We start from the raw sequence: 22,447 nt of genomic DNA on the forward strand, positions 1-22,447 counted from the left end.
GGATTTGAGAGGCTGCCAGGAAGAAGAGGTGGGGTCCAACCTGTTCTCTAAAGCACCAGAAAGCAAGAAACAATGGGTGGAAACTAACCCAGGAATCTGGAACTAAGGAGGAGAACAAGTAACCAGTGGAACAGCTTGCCACCAGAAGTTGTGGGCGTTTCATCCCTGGGAGTAAAAATTTTAAGGAGGAGATTGCACAGCCACTTGTATGAAATGGCACAGGGCCTCCTGCTTGAACAAGGGGCTGGACTAGAAGACCTCCAGAGTCCCTTCCAGCTCTTTTCTGACTAACCATCAGGACCGAAGGAATCAAGAGAAACACTGCAGAGCAGCCCTGGGCAGAGCAGCCAGGAAGGCCTGGAAAAGATCTGCAGATGTTGTGATACGTCTTGACCAAAATTCAGGTTTTCCCACCGCCTCTTTTATGGACAAGGAGAAAACACTTCGGAGCTTTGGCTTTGGTGAAGACCTCCGAGAAGACGGTGGACAGCCAAGAGACAAGCAGAGGAGGGGAGACGTCAGCTGTCCCTCAAGACAGAAACCGACCAGGCTCAAATTATGGTATTCTGGACACATTGGACGAGGGCAAAGAGCCGGGGAAGGCCCTGATGCTGGGGAGGGAGGGAGGGAGGGAGGTCAGCAGCAAGGTCCGTCTGGGGCCTAGGAGAGGGAAACTACTGGGTGGCAGGGGAAAGCAGAGGCCTCCAACCTTTGCAAGTTGTGGACTTCAACTCCCAGAATTCCCCAGCCACCAAACCAAAGCCGGCTGGGGAATTCTGGGAGTTGAAGTCCAGAAGTCTTAAAGTTGCAAAGGCTGGACTCCCTCGATGGAAAGCACTGAAAATCATCAAACTAAATTAAAGGTAGAAGCTCTGCTTCTTCTGCCCTGCCCTTCTGTTCACCAGTTCTGGAAGAATTCCCAGTTCAGACCAGGGCCAGGAAAGGAGGGTACCATCCCAGCCTTCCTCCTCTTGTCCACTTTTGGCACTGCCTGGCCAGTCTGGAAGGGATTCTGCCCTGGGACACCAGCCAGTGGCTCAGAGGCCCAGCCGGATGGCCTCAAAGGACTCCGGACCACCCTAGCGGGGAAGCAGAGCCTAAAGGTTACACCCTCCATGAGATCCAAAGTTGCCAGGAGGTCCAGGAGAGCCGGCAGGAGACCCTCCCTTCTCACGGCCATCCGTTTTCTGGCCCAGGTTGTCCCTGCGGGTGATGGAGAGCTGAACCTGGAAGGGGATTGGATCCTCCAGGGAGGCCTTGGCCCAGGGCAGCCCAGGCCCTTCCAGCATGAAGGCCAGCCAGAAGCCCCAAGGTCACCTCATCGCCCGCTGCCTCAGGGAGGGAGGTCAGCCAGCAAAGCCCCCCCTTCTGAGACCACCAGCTGGGAAGCGGAGGGTTTCTGGCCGACACAGGGGAGAAGCCACAGCCAGATCGAAGCAGCTGTTCTTTTGCTTCGGACACATCTGGCCCACCTTCGGAAGCCAGGCAGGCAGGATCCGATCCCATGAAGAGCTGGATGGGGGACCACCAGGAAGGTTTGGGGCTAGACGGCCATTGACAGTGAGCAGGGTCAGCAGGAGACCTTCTTGACCGGAGCTGAAAGGTCTCCTGAATTTTGTCACATGGGGCTGCACTGGATCCCTTTCATTGAGCCCGAGAAGGTGGTTCCTGGTCGGCCCTCAGGCCATGCAACTCCCCCCAAGACTCAGAAGGGCCTTCCTGGCAGTCGCCATTGGCAGATACGTCCCGCATAGTGACGGTTGTTCTTTGGGGCAAGGAGTAAGAGAGGGCCCCCCGTCAGCCTAGAAAGCAGGACTTCAGCCGTTCCAACCCCCTGGTTCCCCCTGGGGATCATCGGAATTTTATTTAATTCACATCTTTCCTTTATTATTTTTTATAAATAACTCAAGATGTTGAACACAGGCGGTTCCCCCCCCAGGGACGCTGCCCTGCCACTCTGCACAGGTGAGGCCCTCCTGGCACCCAAGCCGCCCTTTTCCCCGGGAAGGCTGTGGCTCTCGTGCCATGCTCCATGCCAACCCCCCCTTGCCACGCCTCCACCCCCCTCTCCAGGCACATCTCCGGCTCAGGCCCTTGTGGGGAGGCAGCTGGGAGGCCAAGGAGCATCCGGGGAAGGGGGCTGTGTGAAGAAGACCTTTGGCTGCCTCCCCTTCCCCCCCCCCGCCCCCAGAGAAGAGCCCCTCCCTCTTTTCCCTGGGCGTGAAGGGGCTCAGGGCAACCCAGAGGCCTCTTGGCCATGGAGGCGCCAGGGAAGACGAAGCAGGCCCAGCATGTCCTCTCTCTGGGCGGAAGTGCCCTCAGCAAGTGTGTGAACTGGTCAAGTGTGCAAAATACAGCTGTGAATTAGCTGGTAGGGGGATCTACGGCCCACCTCTTCCAGCATAGCTGGGAAGACCCTGCTGGGCAACGCAGCCCCTCCTTGGGGTGGCAGGTTAAGCACTTGCACACACACACACTCCCCGCCTTTCTGGGCAGGGAGGCTGGCTGGCTTCAGGAGGGAGCCCGGAGACCCTCCCCCTGCTCCCCTCCGCAGCTCCAGCAGGGGCTTTCTCCGCATTCGGCCCCAGGGAGAATCTGCTTCAGAGCAAGGGCTGGGTCCCCCCCACCCCCGAGGCAGGCAGCATAGAGACCCCCCCCCAGAAAGAACCTCCAAAAGGTCCGGTCCATCCTCCTCGGCCTCAGGTGACTGGCAGGCTCTCTCCTCTCTTGGGGGGCAGGGAGATTTCTCTCTTGGGCTGCCAATCAAGGGGGCCTATCAGGAGGCACCAGGTGCCCCCCCCCTCACTGGGGCTCCTCGGGTGTGCAGAGCCACGGTTCAAGGCCTCCTCCGGGTACCTCAGAGGGCTGGGCCAGAGAGCTTCAGGGGGGTCCTGGTGGGAGCATCGGAGGGGCGCCTTCAGCTGCCATTCCCATACCTGCCAAACTCCTCAGCCCCAACCAGAAGAGCCAGAGGTCGTCCCCCCCCGAGACTTTCCTCACCACCCTCCCTCCTCAGCCTGGCCCCACCTGCCCTCCTGGCCCCACCAAGCAGGAGAGGCAGAGACGGAGGGGATCCCGGCCGTGGTCTGGCTGGGCAGACACTGGCCGTCTCCTCTGGAGCGCGTCCTTCCCCCCCTGCCCCCGCCCCCGATGAGGGCCTGATCCGATAACGGCTGGTAATCCCGCTTGCCCTCTGCTAATGTGCTGCTGGGACACAGCTGGAACGGCTGAGCCTGGCAGAGGCCACAGCTGGGGCAGAGGGGGGGCCTGCATCCTGTGCCACCTGCCCAGCCCTGCCTGGCACCTGGCTGAAGGTGCCCTTTGGGGGAGGGGGCCTTTTGCCCTGCTGAGCGCCATCAGGACGAGGCCAAAGCTCTGCGTTAAATTCCCGGATTAGCAGTTCTAATCCGACACCAACTCTGCCAAAGGAGCAGCCAACATCTGGGCGGCCAGGAAAGGGAGGGGGGTTGTCTCGGGGGGGGGGGGAATGGCATGGTGGGTAGGAAGGGCCCCCGCTCTCCCCATCCCTCCCACAAGAGCCGCACGCACAAGTCCAGACCGAGTGGCCCTTTTTATTCAGCAGTGCCTCCCCCAGGGAGTCCTCGCGAGGGGGGAGGGGCTGCAGACGGGGGTCTTCGGCTGGGCATCCCTGCGAAGAGCCCCCCCCCAACCTGGCCTGCCAGGTGACCTGCGGGGCAGCCGAGTAGGAGCAGCGGCTGAAGCGGGGCGGTTGCGGGAGGCACCTTCCGGACGGAAGGCCGGTCCAAGGAGGAGGCCGGTCACTCTGCCACAGTGATGATGTCGTAGTGGACGCCCGGCTGAAGCTGCTCCGGCCCAGACTCCGTGCCGAAGGGAGCCACGGCCACGTCGGCCACTGCTGCAGAGGGAGAGGGGGGGACGAGTGAGGAGGAGGAGGGAGGGGAAGGGGCTGTCCCTATCCCACCCCTCCAACCCCATCGTTGGCCGCTGGGAGGGGGAAGGGAGAGGGCAGCCTCTGGTCCCCCCAGGCGAAAGGACAGGGAGCCTTCTGAGGAGGTGGGGGGGCGGATCTAGGGCAGGCCCAGAGGATTCAGCCCCACACTCAAAGGCCCCCCTGAGGCACCTGTGCAGAAGAGGCAGCTGGGGCTTTTCACTTTGCCCAGGCCGGCTGCCGGTCGGCCCAAGGGGACGGGCAGGAGCTCCTGCTCCGCGGGGGTCTCCTTGCTGCTCCCGGGGGCCCCAATGACGGCCACTGCCGAGTGGGCCGCGGCCTCCAGCTGGGCCTGGGTGAGGAGCTGCTGCTGCTGCCCAGGGGAGACGGGGACGTACTGGATCTGTGTGGGGAGAAGGCATCCGTCAGACTCCCCCCCACCAGCTCCGCCTGGCCCCAGCCTCCCCGCCCCACGGCTGACCCTCCTACCTGGGGCTCCTGCACGAACGGCCCCCCTGGCTCGTACTGGATGTGGGTGATTTGGCCGTCCTGCACCTGAAACAGCAGCCGGGAACGTCAGACATCGGGGGGGGGGGAGGGCCCCCCATGTTTGTGGGAGGGAGGGAGGGGGGGCTCACCTGGATGTGGTGGCCCTCAGGCAGCACCACGAACTCCTGGGGCAGCAGCTGCTGGACTCCCTCCTGGGTGATGATGTACTGGACCTTTGGGGGGGGGGAGAGATTATTGGGGGGGGAGTGGCCAGAGTCCCAAACTCCCCCCCCCGGGGTGGCCACAGGTGGGCTGACCTGGTTCTCAGTGGTCACCAGGTGCTGCACCATCTGCCCGTCCGCCGTGGCCAGGATCTCCTGGATGTAGGTGGCCTCCTCCTGCAGGAGAGCAAGGCCCAGACTTCGCACCCGGCCCAGCTGCCCCACGGCAGGGAGGGGCCAGGCCAGGGGGGGGGGCAAGAGGAGAACTGAGGGGGGGGGACGACTGACGACTGCCTGTTTTCCCCACATGCCGACAGGAGGCAGCAGCGCAAAGAGCATCAGAAGTGACCACCCCCCCGAGGGCCTTTCTCTCCATCTGCACGAAGACCCTCCCTCCCCCCCCTCAGGATTCTGGCTGGGCCAACGCAGCAAAGGCCTCCCGCCAACCCAGCTGGAGCCCCCTCCCCATTTTTCTGGCCATAGGATCTCACCCGGAGGGGTGGGGGGCCTCCCTGAACTGCCCCCTGACCTTGGGCTGTCCCCCGGGTAGACTCAGCTGAGCCCCCCCCCCCCGAGCCTCCTCACCTCGTTGGGGTCCCCCTCCTGCTGGGTGACGATCATGTGTTCCTGCTCCAGGGCCTGCTGGAGCCTCTCTGGGCCGGACTGCAGAGCCGCTGCGGGGGGGGGAGGAGGAGGAGGTCAGGATGCCAGCCAGACACCCCCCCCCCAAGGACAGCCAATGGCCAAGCCCCCTGCAGCCCCCGGGGCCGAATGCCAGGAGGAGGGAAGCAGGAGGGGCTTGGGGGAAGCCCCCTCCCACCCACCCGGGGCGCTTACTCTGCAGCGTGGCCAGGGTCTCCTCGGGGCTCTTCAGGATGATGGTCTGGGAGGCGGTGGGGAGGGGCTCGGAGGCCGCCCCCCCCTCCGAGCTGTGCAGCCTCTGCGTGTGGAACTTCAGGTGTCCTTTGCGGTTGAACCTGCAGGCGGGGGGGAGGGCTGCCGTCACTCGGCTGCCAAGACCGGACTCCCCCCAGCCCCCCCCCCCAAGGACGCCCCCCCGGGCTTACCTCTGGCCGCAGATGTGGCAGGCGAAGGGCTTCTCGTTGGTGTGGGTCAGGGTGTGTCTGCGCAGGTCCTTCTTGTTCTTGGAGGCGAAGCTGCAGTGCTGGCACTTGTGGGGACGGAGGTTGGCGTGCTGCTGCAGGTGGTTCTGGGGCCAGAGGGGGTGTGCGTGAGAGGGGGGCCCCTCCCGGAGGAAGCCCTGCAGCCCCCACAGCCGCCCCCTCCACCCCCACCCCCCCAAAGCACCTACCCGGACTTCTGGCCAAGCAGCCGCCGTGAAGGGGCAATCGGGGCACTTGAAGCCGCTGGGCCTGGCGTGGGCCCTCTTGTGGCTCTCCATCTCCGCCCGGCCCGCAAAGGTGGCGCTGCAGATCTTGCAGGAGAACTTCTTGGCCGGGGGGGGCTTCTTGCCCGGGGGGGCCCTGGCCACGGCCTGCTCTGAGGGGACCAGGGGGAGATCGCCGGCCTCCGGCTCCAGCTGCTCCTGGGCCTGCCAGGTCAGGCAGCGCACGACTGGCCACGGGACGGCCGGCAGGGGCTCCCCGCTGAGCGGCTGCGGGGAGAATCGGCAGAGAAGCCCAGGGGGTCAGCAGCTGACCCCCAACTGCCCCCAACAGCAAACGCTGGGCGGCTCCAGGCTCTCCCCTCCCCTCGGAGCCTCCCGGGGGTCCCTGGCTCACCTCCCCTGGAGGCGGTGGGGGCTGCTGGGGCCCCTCGGGCACTGTGGCGTCCTCCTTCAGGGAGTCCTGAATCAGGGCCTGCGCAGCTTCGCCAGGGGCCTCGTCCTTGCTGCTGAGGGAGGGAGGGAGGGAAATGGGCCCAAGAGAGGAGGAGCTGAAGCCTCAGCCGAGGGGCTGAAGGGACCCCCCCCTGTCTCTCACCCCCCCCATGCCCCTCCCCAGGGGAGTCCTCACCCGTAGAGCGTGCTGGCAACCTCCCCGTTGCCGGAGACCACGCTGTACTCGGAGGCGCTGCAGAAGGGGACGGTGATGTGCTGGACCTCGGAGGGGCCCGTGGAGGGCTGGAGGAGGGCCCCCCGTTGCTCCGTCCCCTGGGGGGTCAGCAGGCCGCTCTGCAGCTCCCCCTCCTCCTCCTCCTCTCCCTGGCCCTGGGACTCCAAGGGCGCCTTCACCACAGCCACCTGTGGGTGGGGGGGAGCAGAGCCAGGTCAGATTGCCCCCTCCCCACATTCTGCCTCCCCCCCCCCTCCGCCAACCCCCAGCCTCACCTCCAGGGCACTGGAAGGCAGCTCCCTCTGGCCACTCATGTTCAGCAGGAGGTCCAGGGCGGTTTGCGTGGTCACCTCTGCCGAGCCCCCCACCTCTGGGAAAGGGGGGGGGGAAGAGATCGAAGTTAAACCTTGCCCTCCCCCCCTCCCCCGAGAAAGGGATCTCTCAGCACACAGGATCCACTCACATTCCCCTCCAGGCCTCCCCAGAAAGAGGGAAGGGGGGGGGTCTCTTTGGCCTCAGGGTGTTTTCCCTCCTGCCAGCCTTGTGCCCAGACCCCGATAATGGGAGGACGCTCCCCCTTCCGCCCCCCCCCCACCCTCCCCCGGGCAGTTTGCACGGCAAGAATTGGTTCATTTCAGCAACTCCCCGAATATCAGACTCCCCCAAACGTCCGTTTCAACTGAAGACGTTACTTAGACGAGTAAGAAAACTTTGGCCCGGTTCCCACGACTGAACCGCTCGGAGGTCTCCCACCCAGAGAGGGAGGGGCTACGTGGGGGGAGCTGGGCAGGGATTGCTAGCCCACTCCTGTCCCAGGGGAGTCAGAAGCCCCCCTCAGGCTCTGCCCACCTAAAAAGGCCTCTGCCTCGCTACCCGACCCCCCCCACAGCAATCCCCTGCCCCCCCCCCCAGCAGGTACCTGGCTCGAAGAGGAGGATGGCGCCCTGCAGGGGCTCCTGGGGAGGGTCCGGGGGTCCTGGCACCTGCGGGGAAGAGCCAGACAGCCGGTCACCACAGCAGCCCCAGCGGCACAAGGGCCCCTCCCCAAGGGTGGGGGTGGGGGGGCTGGGGCCACTCACGGGGGGGCTGGGCGGGGGGCCCTCGGGGGCCGCCTGGCCCTGGCAGTGCTGCTGCTTCAGCTCCTCGATCTGCTGGAGGGTGAAGAAGGGGCGCCGGCGGCAGGGCGCCTCCTCCGGATGGAGCTGCACCCACTCCGCAAACTTCTCCGGGTGGCGGCACTGGACGTGGAGGCGCAGGTTCTTCTTGTGCTTGGTGGAGAAGTGGCAGAGGTCGCAGCCAAAGGGCTTCCCGCCTGCAGGGGCCACCAGAGGCTCAGCGCCCGTCCTTCCCCTTCGCCACGCCCAGCTCCAACCCCCCCCCCAATCGCTCCCTCCGCAGGAGGAGCCAAAACCCCAAGACGTGGCTGTGCCTGCTCCGACTGGCACACGGGTGGCACTGGGGCAGCCAAGGGGCCCTCTGGTGTGGGCCGAAGAGGGCTGGCCTCCAGAGGCCTGTGGCTGAGGGTCCGGGGTGCTGCAGCAGGGCCTGTCCCCTGGGAACGCCAAGGGCTCCCCGCCCTGCCACAAAGAGCAGCCCCTTCCCCTGGGCAATGACCGATGCCCCCTCCGCCCTGGCCGGCTTCTGCTTGTGGCATTCCTCCCAGGCCTTTCGGCGGCTCTGAAGGGCCCGGAGGGTGGCAGTCGGGCAGCGCGTCAATTTACCATGGTTGTTATCATGGGCGCAACTAAAGCCGCAGCGGAGCCTCAGGTGGGCAGCCCTGCCCGAAGCCTCCGGCCGAGCCCACCTGTGTGCTTGACGGCCGTGTGGGAGAGCAGGAAGTCCTCGCGGACGGTGGCGTAGGGGCAGAGGCCGCAGCGGAAGGGCCGGTCGTTGATGTGCAGCAGCTGGTGGTTGAGCAGCAGCTTCTTGTCCTCGCAGACGTGGTCGCAGAACTCGCACTTGAACCTGCCCGCAGGAGAGCCCCCGTGAGCGGCTGTCCCCAGGAGACGCTGCCGGCAGAGCCCAGCCGGGCGGCCCCCCCCGCAGGCCCCCGCTCACCTGTGGTTGGCCACCGCCTGGATGTGGGTCAGCAGGTGCATCTTGAAAGTGTAACGCTTCTTGAAGGACTTCCCGCACTGCGAGAGAGCTGAGGGGTCAGCCGGGGGGGGGGAGGAGGAGGAGAGGCTTTAAGACCCCCTCCCCCCCATCCTGGCAGGCCCCCACCCACCTTGTCGCACATGTGGGGCTTTTCGGAGCTGTGCGTCTTCATGTGCTGGGTGAGCCGCTTCTGCATGGGGTAGACTCGGCCACAGACCGGGCAGGGGAAGGCGCTGCGCTTGGGAGCCTGGAGGGGGGGGGGAGACTCCGGTGGGTCGGCCTCTGCAGGAGACCCTCTGCTGCTCCTCCGGCCCGGGCCAGGTACTCCAGAAACAAGGGGGATTCCCAAATAGAGCCAAGCTGTTGCAGCCCCCTCCCCCCCAATCAGGGAAGCGCTCTGGAGGCAGGGATAGGTGGGGGGGGGGATGCCGCCCTCAGGAGACCCTCCTTGCTTACCGGGTCGGTTCTCTTCTTCCTGAAAGAGAGCAAAGGAGGGGAAGGGGCTTCGTAAGGAAAGCAGAGGACGGAATGAAGACCCCCGCAGGGTTTCAGAGGCCACAGAAGGTCACAAGGGGGTCCGGGGAGCTCCCCCCCACCCTGCCCCGCGCTCACTTGTCTCGGTTGTGAACCGCAGAGTGGCGGATGACGTCCTTCTTGTACACGCTGGTGTAATCGCACTCCTCGCACTTGTAGGGCTTCCTCCCCGCGTGGTTGAACATGTGTTCCTGCAGGGGGGGAGCAGGGAGGGAGGGGCTGGAGGCTCCTGGCAATGGCTGCTTCCCTGCTGGGAGGGGGCCAAAGGGGGGGGGTGGGCTCACCTTCAGAGAGGACCAGCGCCGGGACCGGTAGCTGCACTGCAGGCAGCGGAAGAGCTGGGGGTCCCCGGCCTCGTGGGAGCTGACGTGGAAGCGCAGGTCCTCGTGGGTCAGGAAGCGGGAGCCACAGATCCGGCACAGGTACGGCCGCATCAAGGGCTTGGCGGACTTGTAGCAGTACCTGTGGGGAGGCACAGGGGGAGGGGTTGTCACCTGGGGGTGTTGTAATATAATTCCTTGTGCAGGCGTAGTGGTCACCCATGGCCCAGTGGATAACAGGGCATGCAGAGCCACGCTGAACCACACAGGAGAAAACAAACTCCTAAAACTCCATAACATCCTGATAGTGCATAACATAACATCCTGAGATGTGCCCTACCAATGACGCCCAGGATTTGACCATATATAGACAGAACTTCCCTAAGCAGTAGATTAGAAATTGTACTTTTACAGGCTGTTTTTAACCACATGCTATTGCTCCTCCTGCCTTTGTCCTATCTCAATAAAAGGGGCTCTCAGACCCCCAATCTGGGTCGCTCCATCCCGAGAAAGGTCGTCTCCTGTCTTTTCTCCACATTGGCCTCATGGGCGAACCACAGGAACGTTACATGGGGGTCCCGGCCAGAAGCCTCCCTCTAAAGCCCCATCCCCTCTCACCTTCGCCCCATGTACTTGCGGTATTTCTTGCCCAGGAAGCGATGGGGGGGCCGGCCTCGTTGACGGGGAAGCGCTTCGGGCTGGCCGTGCGAGGAGGGGTCCCTGTTCTCCGAATCCGACTGGCTCACCGCCACTTCCGCCAGGCGACCGGTGGCATCAGGGACGGAGCCCGAGGAGCTGGGCGTCTCGGAGCTCTGCGGGTTCCCCTGCGGGACACACGGGGAGGAGACGGCCTCCTCCGCTTCACCGCCTGCCGAGGGAAGAAATCAGCCATGGGAGCAGCAGCGGCCAATGGCCAGAGGGATTCCCCAGGAAAAGCCCCCCGTGATTTCTACGGATCCTGTTCCCCAGTGGGGTCTCTGCTCTGACGCAGGAAGCAAAGGGGCTGCGGGGTCTCAGAGCCTCCTGAGCCGGCTGCCCCTCACCAGGCCTCAGAAGCGGAGAGGGGGGCCAGAGGTCAAGGACTGACCGGCAGAGCGTCAGGAGCTGCAGCCCTCCGGACACAGCAGGAAACGCACAAGGGGGCCCACAAACGAGGGGGAGGGCTCCACTCCTGCCCGGAGGCCCCTTTGCCAGCCGCAGAGGCTCTTCCTTCCGAGACCCTCCCTGCTTCTCCTCCCTGCAGGGGCCACACTCAGGAGGGGACCTGGGGCTCTGGCCCTGCAGAGCCTCCGGGATGGAGGGCAGCCCAAGGGAGCCTCACCGGGTGCTGGGAGCCCACGAGCGTCTTTGCCCCTCACCCATCATACCTTCCCCCCCACCCTTCCTCCTTACCTGCCGGCTGAGGGGGCCCTTCCAGGCGTGGGAACTTGCGGGGTCTCCCTGGCCGCCGCCGCAGCCCCTGCTTGGGAGAGGGAGGCAGCGGGCGGCTGACCCTGGGCGGGCGTCCTCGGGGCTCATCCTCCGCTGGGTTGTAGTCGCTGTCCACTGCAGAGGGAGGGGCAGAGGGGGGTCTGTGTGTGTTGGGGACCCCCAGCAGCAGCAGCAGCAGAAAGGAGGGGAGGGGGCCTCGTTGCCTCCCACCCCCCTCTTACCTTCCGGGTCATCGATGGCTCCGGCATCCACAATATCATCCTCCTCCTGTTGCTCTGCTTCCTCCTCCTGCTCCTTCTGGGCCTCTGGCACCAAAGCCCCCTTGCGTGGCCGGCCCCTCTTCGGCCCTGGGGAGGCCCCTGCAGGCAGAAGAGACCCTCAGCCGCCAGTGGGGCCTAACCTCCACCTCTCTGCCCCCTAAGAGTCCAGGGACTGCAGGCCTCCTCCTCCCCCCCATGACCCCTCCCCCCATGACCCTTCCTCCCCCCCACCCTAAGACCCCCTTCCTTCCTCCCCCCCACCCCAAGACCCCCTCTCCCCAAGACCCCTCCTTCCCCCCACCCTGACCCCCTTCCTTCCTCCCTCCTCCCCACTTCAAGACCCCCTCCCCCAAGACCTTCCCCCCCCCACTCCCAGAGCCCCTCCCCACCCACCTGGCTGCAGGTGCCTCCGCTGGACGTGGCGCAGGAGCGTCTGTCGGGCGGCGCTGCGGAAGGGGCACCGCCGGCACTGGAAGCGCTGCACCACCACCACCTCCACCAGCTCCTCGGCCGACGCCCCCCACCCGCATCCTGCCGCACAGGGGGGAGGAAGCGCCGTCAGTCCCCCCGAGACCCCCCCCAGACGCCCCCCCCCGCCCTGGGTTAGGGTTAGGGTTAGAGGAAGGGGAGGGGGCAGCGGCTCACCCGGGGGGGGCTCCTCGGGGGGCGGCCCCCCATCCTCCTCCTCCTCCCTCCTCCTTCTGGCCTCGGCGTCTCCTCCGTCGCTCTGCGGGGCAGCGTCCTCTGCTGCTGCTGCTGCTGCTGCTGCTGCGGGGGGGGGGAAGCGGGGGGTGAGCGGGGCGGGGGGGCTGCGGGGGGCGCGCGAGGGGCGTGGCCTGGGACCCCCGCGCTCCTCCCTCCCTCCCTCTCCCTCCCTGGCAGCCTGGCGGGGCCTGAGGGGTCCGGGCTGCCCCTGGCACTGCCTGCGCCCCGCTCCCCCTCCGCCATCTTGCCCAGCGCTCCTCGCCCCTCCGCCGGCCCGGAGCCCTCGCGGACGCCCGCCGGCCCTGCGCCGCCCCCGCCTCACCTGCCGCCGCGCCGCCGAGGGGCTCCGGGCGCTCCGTCGGCGGCTCCGCTTTCCGTTCCGGCACCGGCGAAGACGCCATGACCGCTTCTCTCGCCCGGCGGAGGGGTTCGGCGCCCTGGACCTCCACCGCCAGGGACGACGCTGCCGCCGGAACTACTTTTGTGGGGCACGTGACGCGTTGCGCTTCTACTCGGCTCTACTTTTCGTCGGCTTCCGCGGAAGCGTCGCCGGCCTTTCCGCGCGTGCGTCCCCCGCGGAGGAGGGGAGGGGGCGGGGCCCGAGAGCGGGGCCGCCTTCCGTTCCCGGCTTCTCTTGCAGAGGCTCCTCCGGGAGGGAGCGGCGGTGGGTGCCGTGGGGGGGGAGGGAGGGGGCTCCGGCTTAGCGGGGGGGAGGGGGTCTGGGGCGGGGGCGCCGGTTGCAGCCGCAGGGCCGGTGGGGGAGCTGGGGGTGGGCTCTGCTTGGGGAAGGGTCGCTGCAGGGTCTTCCCAGGACCCCCCCCACCTGCCTCCCCTCTCTGAGCCCCCCTGGATGCCCACTGGGGGAGGGGGGCATTGCGGGAGGGGCTCCGCTGACTCCCCCCTGCCAGGCAGGCGCCGACTTCTATGCTGCCCCCCTCTTTTCCACTCACCCTGCGCCCCCTCCCCCCCTCCCCTCCCTCAGTTGGGGTTCCTCCCCCGCCCCTCCCCGCAAGGGAAGCCCCTGGGGCCGAAAGGGGCGCAGGAGGGTCCGGGGGCTCCTCGGAGCTCTGTCTGCAGCCCTGCCCGCCTCCTCCCCCCACAGCTTCCGCTTCCCCCTTATTATCGGTTGCCTTATTAGGAGCCCCCGGCGAGGGTCCCGTCCGTGCCCGAGGGGGCTGGCTCAGCCGGAGCCTTGCTTCATCCAGGTTGCACAAGGCTGCCCGGAAGAGCCCTTGCCTCACCCTGCCTCCAAGGGCGGGGGAGGGGCGGGGGGGGGCTGCAAGCGATTCTGCCTCGAGGGGGGAGTAGGGAGACCCCTGAAGGGGAGGGGTCCTGCAAGCCCCCTTCTCCCTGAAGCGGTTGCTGGGCCAAACCTAAGAGGGGGGGGGGCTCTGCAGCTTTTAAAGGAGGACAAGGGGCTAAGTGGGCCTGCCCCCCCCTCCAGGAACATCCCCCCCCCCTTGGGGTGAGTGGTTTCTTTAGAACAGGGAGGGGCCGTCCTTCTGCCTGTGGCTGCAGTTTTAGTGTTTGGGAACACACAACAAACATTGTCTGCACAAAGTGGGTGGGGGGTTGTTTCCTTTGGGGTTTGGGGGGGGAGAGGAGGAAGGGGGCTGGGGAGGTTTTCATGATTGTGCATTTTCTCTCAAAACTTTGCTTCTGCTGGGACTGTGGGCTACCTATTTGAGGAGAGCAGAGGACACGATGCTGTTTCCCGAGGGAGGGAGGGATGGGGGCCCTGGAGATCCCTTCTCCTGCGAAGAAGGGTCTTGGGGGACCCTCCCCCTGGCATCGGATTGCTTCCTTTCAGTTGGGACCCCGTGTCGCCTGGGAACATTGGAAGGCCAGGGGTGGCATCAGCTCCCAAAGGGGACGGCTTAGGCATGGGGGCCACTGAAGGAAGGGCCTCCTTCCCCCCCAGAGTCTCAGGGAGGCTGAGATCAGCTGCTGTTGGCATAAAAATGCCGGTTACGAAGCCCCCCCCTTCCTGGCAGGTCCCTGATCTGAGCTGCCTCAGTTTCCCCACCAGGCAGGGAAGGTCAGCCTGGATGCCCTCCTTTGCTGCGTCTCGTGCAGGTGGTGAGCAGAGAGTAGCTCCAGGCAGGGCGGATTTGATTTAAATCAAGTCGATTGAAATCGTGGTTGAAATCGCTAGTAAAAAGGCTTGACTTAAACCCACTGGATTCAAATCGTGGCTTTTAAAGAGCAGCGGTCTCTCTGTCCCGCAGCGGCTCCTCCTCCTCTGACCCTCTGGGGATTCTCCGGCTGTCCCGTTCACTTCAATGGGGGGGGGGGCGGAGGTGCGGCAGGGGCACCACAAGGTGAGGGACGTGGCGGGCAGCAGGTGAGTGGATGCCCACCAACAGGGGCTGCCAGGGTGGCTCTGAAATGACGGGCGCTGTTTAAATGTAAGTTCTCGTTCTTGCTGGTAGTTAAACTCTTTCGTGTGATTATTTGCAAACAAATGAAGGTTTCCTATTTAGCTTGTAGAATTGACCAAAAATGTAAACATTGCAGCATATGCAGCCTCCTCACGCCACATCCCTAAGCTCCGTTTCATGCTGAATAAATGAAATTATTAATGTATCTTAAATAGAAAACTATAGATAGATTTTTACTCCAAAAGCATTTTATTAAAATAAATCTAATAAAATCCAATTTAAATTTAAAAATCTGACTTTTTTGATATTTAAAGAAAACCCATGGATTTTTCTCCAGGCCCAGAGTTGAGGAAGGGGTGCCAGGAGTTCAGGGCAGGCCTTGACCTTCCTTGCCCCCCCCCCCCAGCCTCCTCCCCTCTTCCTTGCCGCTTTGAGGCCCCCTCTGCGGTTCCTGGCCTCCTGCAGCCTCAGAGGGGCTGATTCATCACTCAGGTTCATTTGCCACTCTGCAAAACAAGCCAGGACCACAAAGGCCAGGCTGGAGCCAGGAAGCACCCAGCTGCGTTGAGGTGTCTCTCTGACTCTCCGACTCTCTGCCCCACCTTGAAGCAGACGGGGGGGGGGGAGCACAACTAGGCTGGGTCCCTCTGTGATGAAGGGGGTGGGTGCTACTGCCAGCTCTGGGGCACAATCGCTCCAAAAGCAGACCTGGGACAAGGCCAGCTCAGAATGGGACCTTGAACCTGACCAGTGAGTGGGCCTGGTCCAGCCCCAGGCCTGTTGGGCAGGGAGGCCACCCCAGACTCCCACCACCATTCATGTTCATTTTCCCTTTATGCCGCCCTTTTCCCTGGGGGGACTCAGGGCGGCTCACAGTTCAAAAGGGGGGGGGAGGACAAACATTTTACAACATAAAGACACTACATCATTTAAAAACACAACAGTCACACAATTCGAGTGGGGTTAGGGTCTTAACCCCAGGCCAGCCGGGACAGCCAGATCTTTAGGGCGGCGCGGAAGGCCTGGAGGGTGGTGAGGGTCCGAATCTCCACAGGGAGTTCGTTCCAGAGGGTCGGAGCAGCCACCGAGAAGACCCTCCTCCGGGTAGTTGCCAGTCGACATTGGCCGGCTGATGGAATTCGGAGGAGGCCTAATCGATGCGATCGTATCGGTCTAGTGGAGGTAATTGGCAGTAGGCGCCACCACCACACACAACTTCTACCTGGTGTTCATGGAATCCGAAAGGTATAATGAACAGCTTAATCAGATTTGAGCAAGAACAATCCACTACAGACGCAGCATGTGAAGCACTGCAAATTACTAGAAGTGCAAAAAAAGAGGAACCAGGAAACCAAATAACTTTATTTCTGCTGTTTGTTTTGTTTCCTTTTTTTGTTTTTGTCTCTAATGGAGACTTTAGCATTAACCACACGGGAATTTCACAACTACGGACTTAAGATGTAAACGTTTACTGTGCAACAAATTTCGTAGAATGTTTATTGGTATAACTCATGTTTGTTTATTGTCATTTACCGGTAGCTTTGGGTGAAAAACTAACCTTATGTTTATTAGCATCCTCATTTCAAATCGCAATTAATACTGAGACAAACTTTTTTCTTTGACTGGAAAGCTTCACGTTAAGAGAATTAACCACCTGGAGCCAGCACTCTCCTTAAAATAATATAATAATTGTACTAAAACAAGGAGACAAATTGTGAAAGTCTTTAAAAAGCTGCTTTTCACGAGACCTCCCTGAAGCCAGAATAACTTCCTTTGTTGCTCAATACATGGTTATTCTTTGACTTATGACAATTCGGCCCCAAATTTCTGTTGTTAAGACGGACATTCAGCAAGTTTTGCCCCGTTTTAAGACCTTCCTTGATAAGCATATCTCACTCACATCGTTAAGTGAATCCAACCTCCTGATTGCTTATCAAGTCGCAAAAGGGGATGGCGTGACCCCACGTCACTGCGACCGTCATAAGTGCGAACCAGTTGCCAGGCGGCTGAATTTTGATCATGTCACCATGGTGCCACTTGTGACAGTTGTGTGAAAAAAAGGGTCACTTTTCCCAGTGCCGAAGTGTAACTTTGAAGAGTCAATAAAGGGACTGTTGTAAGCGGAGGGCGAGTCGTCTCTTCTTCTGACGGTTGTCCCAGCGTCGCAAGAGGCATGGATGGCTATTTTGCCTTATGGCTGGGGTGGCTGTACCCCACGTCGACGGCGTGTCCTGCCCTTCAGAGAGCCACAGCCAAGTTTTCGGCTGCTGTTGGAGGAAGGCGGCTGTGCCGCCACAAACACCACCACCCCGGCTCTGGCCCTCCCCCACCATGGTCTCCCGGCCCCTCAGAGCGGGCGGCTGTGGTGACACAGGGGCCGATGGCAGGTGGGCTGTGCTGGGGACCAACAGGAGCCCTTGGGAGGCCCTGCCTCCACCCAGCCCAGCCCCACCTCCCTCTCCAGAGGAGCTGCTTTGTTGCTCCCATCCTGGCTGAGCCCCCTCCCCACCCCAGCAGTCCACCGCTCCGCTGCCCCCTCCTCACCAGGACTTTGGGAGTCTTGGGGGGGGGCGCCTGGGGGACTCTGCCTTGTGCTTCCCAGGGAGGGGCCCCTACCTCCAGGTTCCCCTGAGTTCCCCAGGCGCAAGGTGCGCTTAGCCCATTCACGGGGGGCAGAGGAGGGAGGGCGGCAGGAGTTGATGCTTTCTGCCGCTCGGGGACCTCCGAAGCAGGAGCCGAAGAAAGGCGGGGAGGGCGCAGGAGCTGCCCCCCCCCCGGAACAACCTGCCAGCCACTGTGGGACGGCAGTTCTGTGCGCGCAGCCCGCGATGAGAAGTTCTCCCTTGAGACCGCCCCCTCCCCAGCCAGGTGGGCTTCTCCCCCTTTCTCCCCTCTGGCTTTGGAGGGGCCCGCCGGTGGGCTTGGCGCTCTCCCTGCCCCGGCTGTGAATCGGAGGCGCCAGGGAAGCTTCTCTCGCACCTGAGCCCCCCCCCCCAAACACACACGCGGGGGGGGGGGCTGTCCCGCGTCCACAAAAGCGGCCGAAGGATGCGCGTCCCGGGCGGCTGCGGCGGCCGAAGTCCCTCATTTCTACTTTCTCCTCCCCGCCCGTCACCACGACGCCTCCCGGCCAAAGGCGCAGGATGGGTGGCGGCGGGAAGGAGCGCTTCCACGGCTGCTCGGAGAGCGCACTCCTGCCCCGCTTTGCTCCGCTGGAGGCCGCAGTGGCCGAGCTGCGCTCTGTGCGGCGCCGAATGAGGGGCGTTCCGCCCAAAGGCTGCGGTGAACCGTCCAGGGGGAAACGGAGAGGGGGTTCCCGGGGGGTGGTGGCGGGAAGGGCCGAGGGTCTGTGGAGGCTTCAAAGCTGCCCTCCGGCTCTTCCACGCGTGGGAGACCAGCTGGACCGCCCCGCCCTACCCCCCCTCACAGCCGCCAGTCAATCCTGAAAGGCAGCCGAGCTCCCATCCAGGCGGGGAGAATAAAGCCCAGTGCGACGCCCCCCCCCCTTTAAAAACCTTCCAAGGCCCGAGACCTCAGGTCGGCTCTGGGGAAGGACGAGGCCCGGCCGGCTCGCTCCCTGGGCGTCTCTGGGTGGCCCTTGGCACATGGCAAAGTCCCCCCCCCCCGACAAAGACTTTCCTCGGCCAGTTTTGTATAGCTGAGCACCCAGGGTGGCACCCAGGAGCTCCGGGCTCCCCTTTCGGCCACCGGTCCCTTCCCACCCAGGTGCTTCTCTTCCTGGGTTTGGTTTGGCAGGTGCTGCTCCGTTCTTTGAGTGCCAGCAGGGATGTGGAGACTAACAATGGGGAAGAGAAATGGGGTCGCCATGCTCCTGGGCTGCGCCCATAGGACGGAAGGGGGAGGCTCATCTGTCATGCATTGTATCAGGCTGACCAGGGCTGCTGGGAGTGGCTGGGAGTCCCAGCTGGAGGGCGATTTGGGCACCGAGGGGCGAAACTGCTGGCACTGATCCCCACAACCCAGGTTTCCGGCTTTCTGCACCCCACATTAGTCCCCCCCCCACATTCCTTTATGACAGCCTGTTTGATCTAATGAAGAAGACCCAAAATTAGGAATGAGACATCTCCAAGTCCCCCCTTCTGTTCCCAGAGCCACATTGTGTACACAATGACAATGGGGGCCATACTGTAAGTGGGTGGCTTTGGGTCAGCCAGAGAAGAGGAGAAGGGCCAGGGCTGGCGAGAGAGTGGCCGAGAAGACCAGACGGCCAGGGAGTCACCAGGCCAAGGTCGGCTTATTGGAGCCGTCCCAGAGAGCAGCCAGTTTTGTACGTAAATTGAGTATTTTATTACTTCTTCTAAAATCAGGTTTGCGGTCGTAAGTTGAGGCCTTCACGTGTGGGTTTGTGTTTCCTCTTGTAATTGCTTTTTTAAAACTTTAAGTCAGTGCGACACAGATCTACAGGAGGTCCCCAGGTTACGACCACAATTTGGCATCCGGAGTCATTAAGTGAATCTGTTTCTCCCCCTCCCCTGTTGATTTTGTTTGTCGGAAGGCAGCTGGGAAGGTCGCAGAGGGCGAATCCGACCCAAGCGACGCAAATGCAGGCGGTTAGCCGAATTTCGATCACGTGACCCGGCAATGCTACAACGGTCGTTAACGTGTGAGGACTGCTCATAATCCGCCTTTTCCATTGTGGTTGTAGCTTTGAGAGGGGTCCCTGAGCGAATGCTTGTATCGTCACTGCATGGAGAACACCCCTATCCAGGCAGTCCTCGACTTGCAACGGTTCGCTTAGTGACAGTTCAATGTTACAATGGCACTGAAAAAGTGACTTATGACCATGTTTCACAGTTACGACCTTTGCAGCATCCCCAGGGTCAGGTGATCAAAATTCAGCTGCTTGGCAACTGACTCATATTTATGACGGTTGCAGCATCCTTTTGCGACCTTCTGGCGCACGACGTTCATGGGGAAGCCAGATTCACTTAACGACCACTTAAGAAGGGCGGGGATTCTGCAAAAGGCCTCGGAGCAGCTGGGAATAAGCGCTTACGTTTTACAAAGAATAAAGACAATTGCGGGAGCTCTTAGGAGGGCATCTCTGATGGGGGGTCCTTTGGGGGGGAGGGGGGAGGGAGAAGGACCCTGGTAGTTTTGTACATAAGCAGCCCCTCTGGCGCCATTTTGTGAGAGCATCCGCAGCAGTGCTGCGATGGGTCCGATTGCACCCAGCTGGAGACGGGGGGGCCATCCGGGGTCCCCAGGCTGCTCCCACCGGCCGAGTCCGGCCCCCGCAAGCCTCAGCAGGCCTGTCCTCTCCTGCACCCAGAGAGGGCGGGGGGAGGACCGCTGCTCTGGGGCGGGGTGGGGGGGTTCCCCCATGACCACTTGTGTGTCAAAGTCCCTGCTGTGACTCAGTGGCTACTGGAGGCTCACTTCCCACGGGGCTCTTCCCTTTTCTCCCATGAGAGCCTGAAGACTCACCGGGGGGGGGGGGGGGGGAGGAATGAGGCTGCGTCCCTCTGAGGTCACTGGGGACTCCACCTGGCCCAGCAGGTGGGCTTCCCATCCCCCCCTCCGAGAACATCTCTCCAGCCTGCACCAGGTTAGCCCCACACCCCCAGCAGCCGGATCCTCGGCCATTCCCAAAGCCTGGCTGGCCGAGAGGCCACTGCTGGGCCTTGGGGAGAGATGGTGACTGTGGCTGGGGGGGGGGGGAGCAGCATAGGACGATGAGCTCATCCTGTGTCTCAACATCCAGCTGGCAATGTCCCCCACCCCTCTGTGAATGTCCCAGCTGTTGCCCCACAGAGGAGGAGGAGGAGGAGGAGGAGCGGTGTCCAGCAAAACAGGGGCCAGGAGAAGCAGGCTCCAGGGGAGGGGGGGGGAAGGCAAAGTACTCTCTGCAAAGGAGCCGAATTTGGGAAGAGAAGAGAAAGACGGAGGAGAGGACAGAAAAACAGGGAAGCAGATCCAAAGAGACCCAAGCGGGATTGCCCCCCATCCCCTCACAGCCTGGACAGGGCAGGCCAGGGGCTGAGTGCAGGCAGGCATATTATCTAAACGCTTCACATAAATAAATAGGTTTATCCCACGGGGTGTGTTCTCATCTGGGTGCCCAGCATTTTGCCAAGTCCCCTCTGGAAAGAGTGCAGAGAAGAGCCACGAAGGGGGTTAGGGGAGGCTGAAGCACACACAGAACGGTTGCTGGGACTGGGATACGTGTAGCTTGAGGAAAAGAAGGACCGGGGGGGGGGGGAATGAGAGCAGTGTTCCGGTCTCTCAGGGGCTGCCCCAAAGAAGAGGGAGTCAAGTTATTCTCCAAAGTCCCTGAATTCAGGCAGGACAAGAAGCGATGGGTGGAAACTCATCAAGGAATCTGGAATGGAAAGGTAATTTCCTAACAGTCAGGACAATTAACTGGCGGAATGGCTGCCACCAGAAACTGTGGCTGCTCCTCCATCCCTGGAGGATTTTAAAAAGAGCTTATCTGAAATGCTCTCAGGCATTTGTGATGGGTAAACTTTTTGGTGCCGAGTGCCCAAACCACATGCACGAAACCCCCAAATGCAATGTGAGCACACACACCCTGCCTGCACCCCCCCCAAGTGTCAGGCCTTCCAGCCTCAAAATGGGGGGAGGCTGCAAACACACAACCCCCCAAAATGCAATGCGAGCACACACACCCCACGCATTTGTTCCCCACATGCACCCTGCTCCCTGGCAATGCACGGCGGTGGCCCGAAGACCAGCTGGCCTGCAGGAGGCATGCTCGCATGTGTGGGCTGGGGTGATGCCTGACGTGCCCACAGAGAGGGGTCGATGTGCCATAGGTTCGCCATCAGGGGTCTAGGGTCTCCTGCTTGAGTAGGAGGGTGGATTAGAAGATCTCCAAGGTCCCTTCCAACTCTCTTCTTCTGTTGATCAGTGCTCGGTTAACCCAGCTTTAGGGTTAATCAATACCCAAGCGGAGTCACCCAGCGTGTTCTCCTTGAAAAGCTTGTCTGAACAAGCCACCACCTTCACATACCACTAGCCCCACATAAATGCAGGAGCCCAGACTGTCCGTGTGGCAGGCAAGGGAGAACTCGGGTTTCTGCTTCATGCCAAGGAGCCCCAAGGAACAGGCTGGGCATCAGGTGGCATGAAAACTCCCGCCTCCCGCACCTCCCCCCCCCTTTCCATCTAGGGATTTTCCCATGAGACACCCATGGAAGGGAGCAGGGAGACAAAGGCAGGCCTCCCCCCCCCCACTCTGTCTGGGAGCAGAAGAGGGAAACTCCAGTTGGGTCACTGGGGGAGGAGGGGGGTGGCTTCCCTGCCCCTCTTGAGTCACAGGATGATCCCAAGGGCTTCTCAGCTCTCAGGGGCTCCTCAGGAGCTGCAGAATAAGCCCTCCCCCCTGGGCAGACAATGGGGTTATTGGGGGGGGGGGGAGTGTTGATGTGGCCCTCCCCGTGTGCTCTCTTTTACGAAGTATTTCAACGCAGGGAAGAGCCCCACGGAGCGCTTTCGACTTCGGAGGCCAAGGTCTCCAAGTGGGAGGGGGCTTTGCTTCCCTCTGGAGGGGAGGGGCTCTGGCATTGTCTCAGTGGGCTGAGAGGGGCTCCTGTCAGCAGAGATTGCGGCACCTGCGGCTGGACAGGCCGTGCTGTGCTCAGTGCTTATCATGAGGAAACCACAGGTTGCTGGGCTCCCCCCTCCTCCCCCCCCCATTTGGAGTCCCAATTTGCAGGCTTTCAGAATGGACACAAAGGTCTCAGCCAGCAGGGGGTGCCCGGCCAGGGGACAGGTGTGTTGACGTTTCCCCCCCCCCCCCCCGCCTTGCCTTCCCCCTGGGACTTTGGGAGAGCTGGCTGGGAGGGCAAAAGCACCGAGCAGCCCCAACCATCCAGGGTGCCTCCTGATAACTTCCTTGCAAAAGCGGCCAGGGTCCTCCTCACAGGGTAGCCGGCTGCCTCAGGTGCCAGGCTCTTCGTCCAGGAGAGGGGCACCCACCCACTTCGTGGAGGGAGGCACGGAGGACTGGGGGAGCTCTGGGAGTGTCCCAGCCTTCTCCCTCTCCAAAAGAAGAGCAGGGGCTGCCCCTGAGGGCCCCCAGGTCCTGGGCCTAGGTGGGA

The 22,447-nt window shown here is 62.6% G+C and overlaps 1 protein-coding gene across 4 annotated transcripts; it reads right to left on the bottom strand.

Annotated features, from left to right (window-relative positions):
- Positions 1 to 3,552: 3,552 nt before the first annotated feature.
- On the bottom strand, positions 3,553 to 12,454 carry ZNF335 (zinc finger protein 335). 4 transcript variants are annotated; one of them, XM_087720715.1, is made up of 26 exons: positions 12,305 to 12,454; positions 11,923 to 12,045; positions 11,671 to 11,808; positions 11,239 to 11,376; positions 10,979 to 11,131; positions 10,205 to 10,454; positions 9,551 to 9,728; positions 9,345 to 9,457; positions 9,189 to 9,207; positions 8,863 to 8,979; positions 8,694 to 8,770; positions 8,440 to 8,600; positions 7,715 to 7,947; positions 7,555 to 7,618; positions 6,911 to 7,005; positions 6,597 to 6,823; positions 6,363 to 6,474; positions 5,933 to 6,235; positions 5,688 to 5,830; positions 5,458 to 5,597; positions 5,206 to 5,294; positions 4,717 to 4,797; positions 4,549 to 4,632; positions 4,400 to 4,465; positions 4,103 to 4,313; positions 3,553 to 3,877 (listed from the first exon to the last, which is right to left on the bottom strand). In XM_087720715.1, exons 1-26 carry the CDS (start codon positions 12,381 to 12,383, stop codon positions 3,780 to 3,782), a joined length of 3,492 nt encoding a protein of 1,163 aa, XP_087576841.1. In that variant the 5' UTR covers positions 12,384 to 12,454; the 3' UTR covers positions 3,553 to 3,779. The 4 variants fall into 4 exon arrangements, with proteins under 4 accessions (XP_087576841.1, XP_087576840.1, XP_087576839.1 ...); XM_087720714.1 differs by lacking the exons at positions 10,979 to 11,131; positions 11,239 to 11,376; positions 11,671 to 11,808; positions 11,923 to 12,045; positions 12,305 to 12,454 and having other exon boundaries at positions 10,220 to 10,349; XM_087720713.1 differs by lacking the exons at positions 10,979 to 11,131; positions 11,239 to 11,376; positions 11,671 to 11,808; positions 11,923 to 12,045; positions 12,305 to 12,454 and having other exon boundaries at positions 6,363 to 6,471; positions 10,205 to 10,347.
- Between the last annotated feature and the right edge of the window lie 9,993 nt (positions 12,455 to 22,447).

The sequence above is a fragment of the Thamnophis sirtalis genome, unplaced genomic scaffold (assembly GCF_051295495.1).
Source record: "Thamnophis sirtalis isolate CommonGarterSnake01/CBP01778 unplaced genomic scaffold, rThaSir2_p1.2 scaffold_7, whole genome shotgun sequence".
In the NCBI taxonomy this organism is placed as follows: domain Eukaryota; kingdom Metazoa; phylum Chordata; class Lepidosauria; order Squamata; family Natricidae; genus Thamnophis; species Thamnophis sirtalis.

Coding starts and splice junctions, on each gene's coding strand:
- ZNF335 (XM_087720715.1), bottom strand. CDS start 12,383: ATGGCGTCTTCGCCGGTGCCGGAACGGAAAGCGGAGCCGCCGACGGAG. Junction 11,132..11,238: donor AGCCATCGATGACCCGGAAG/GTAAGAGGGGGG, acceptor CTCCCTCTGCAG/TGGACAGCGACTACAACCCA. Junction 5,295..5,457: donor GACCCTGGCCACGCTGCAGA/GTAAGCGCCCCG, acceptor CCCCCCCCGCAG/CGGCTCTGCAGTCCGGCCCA.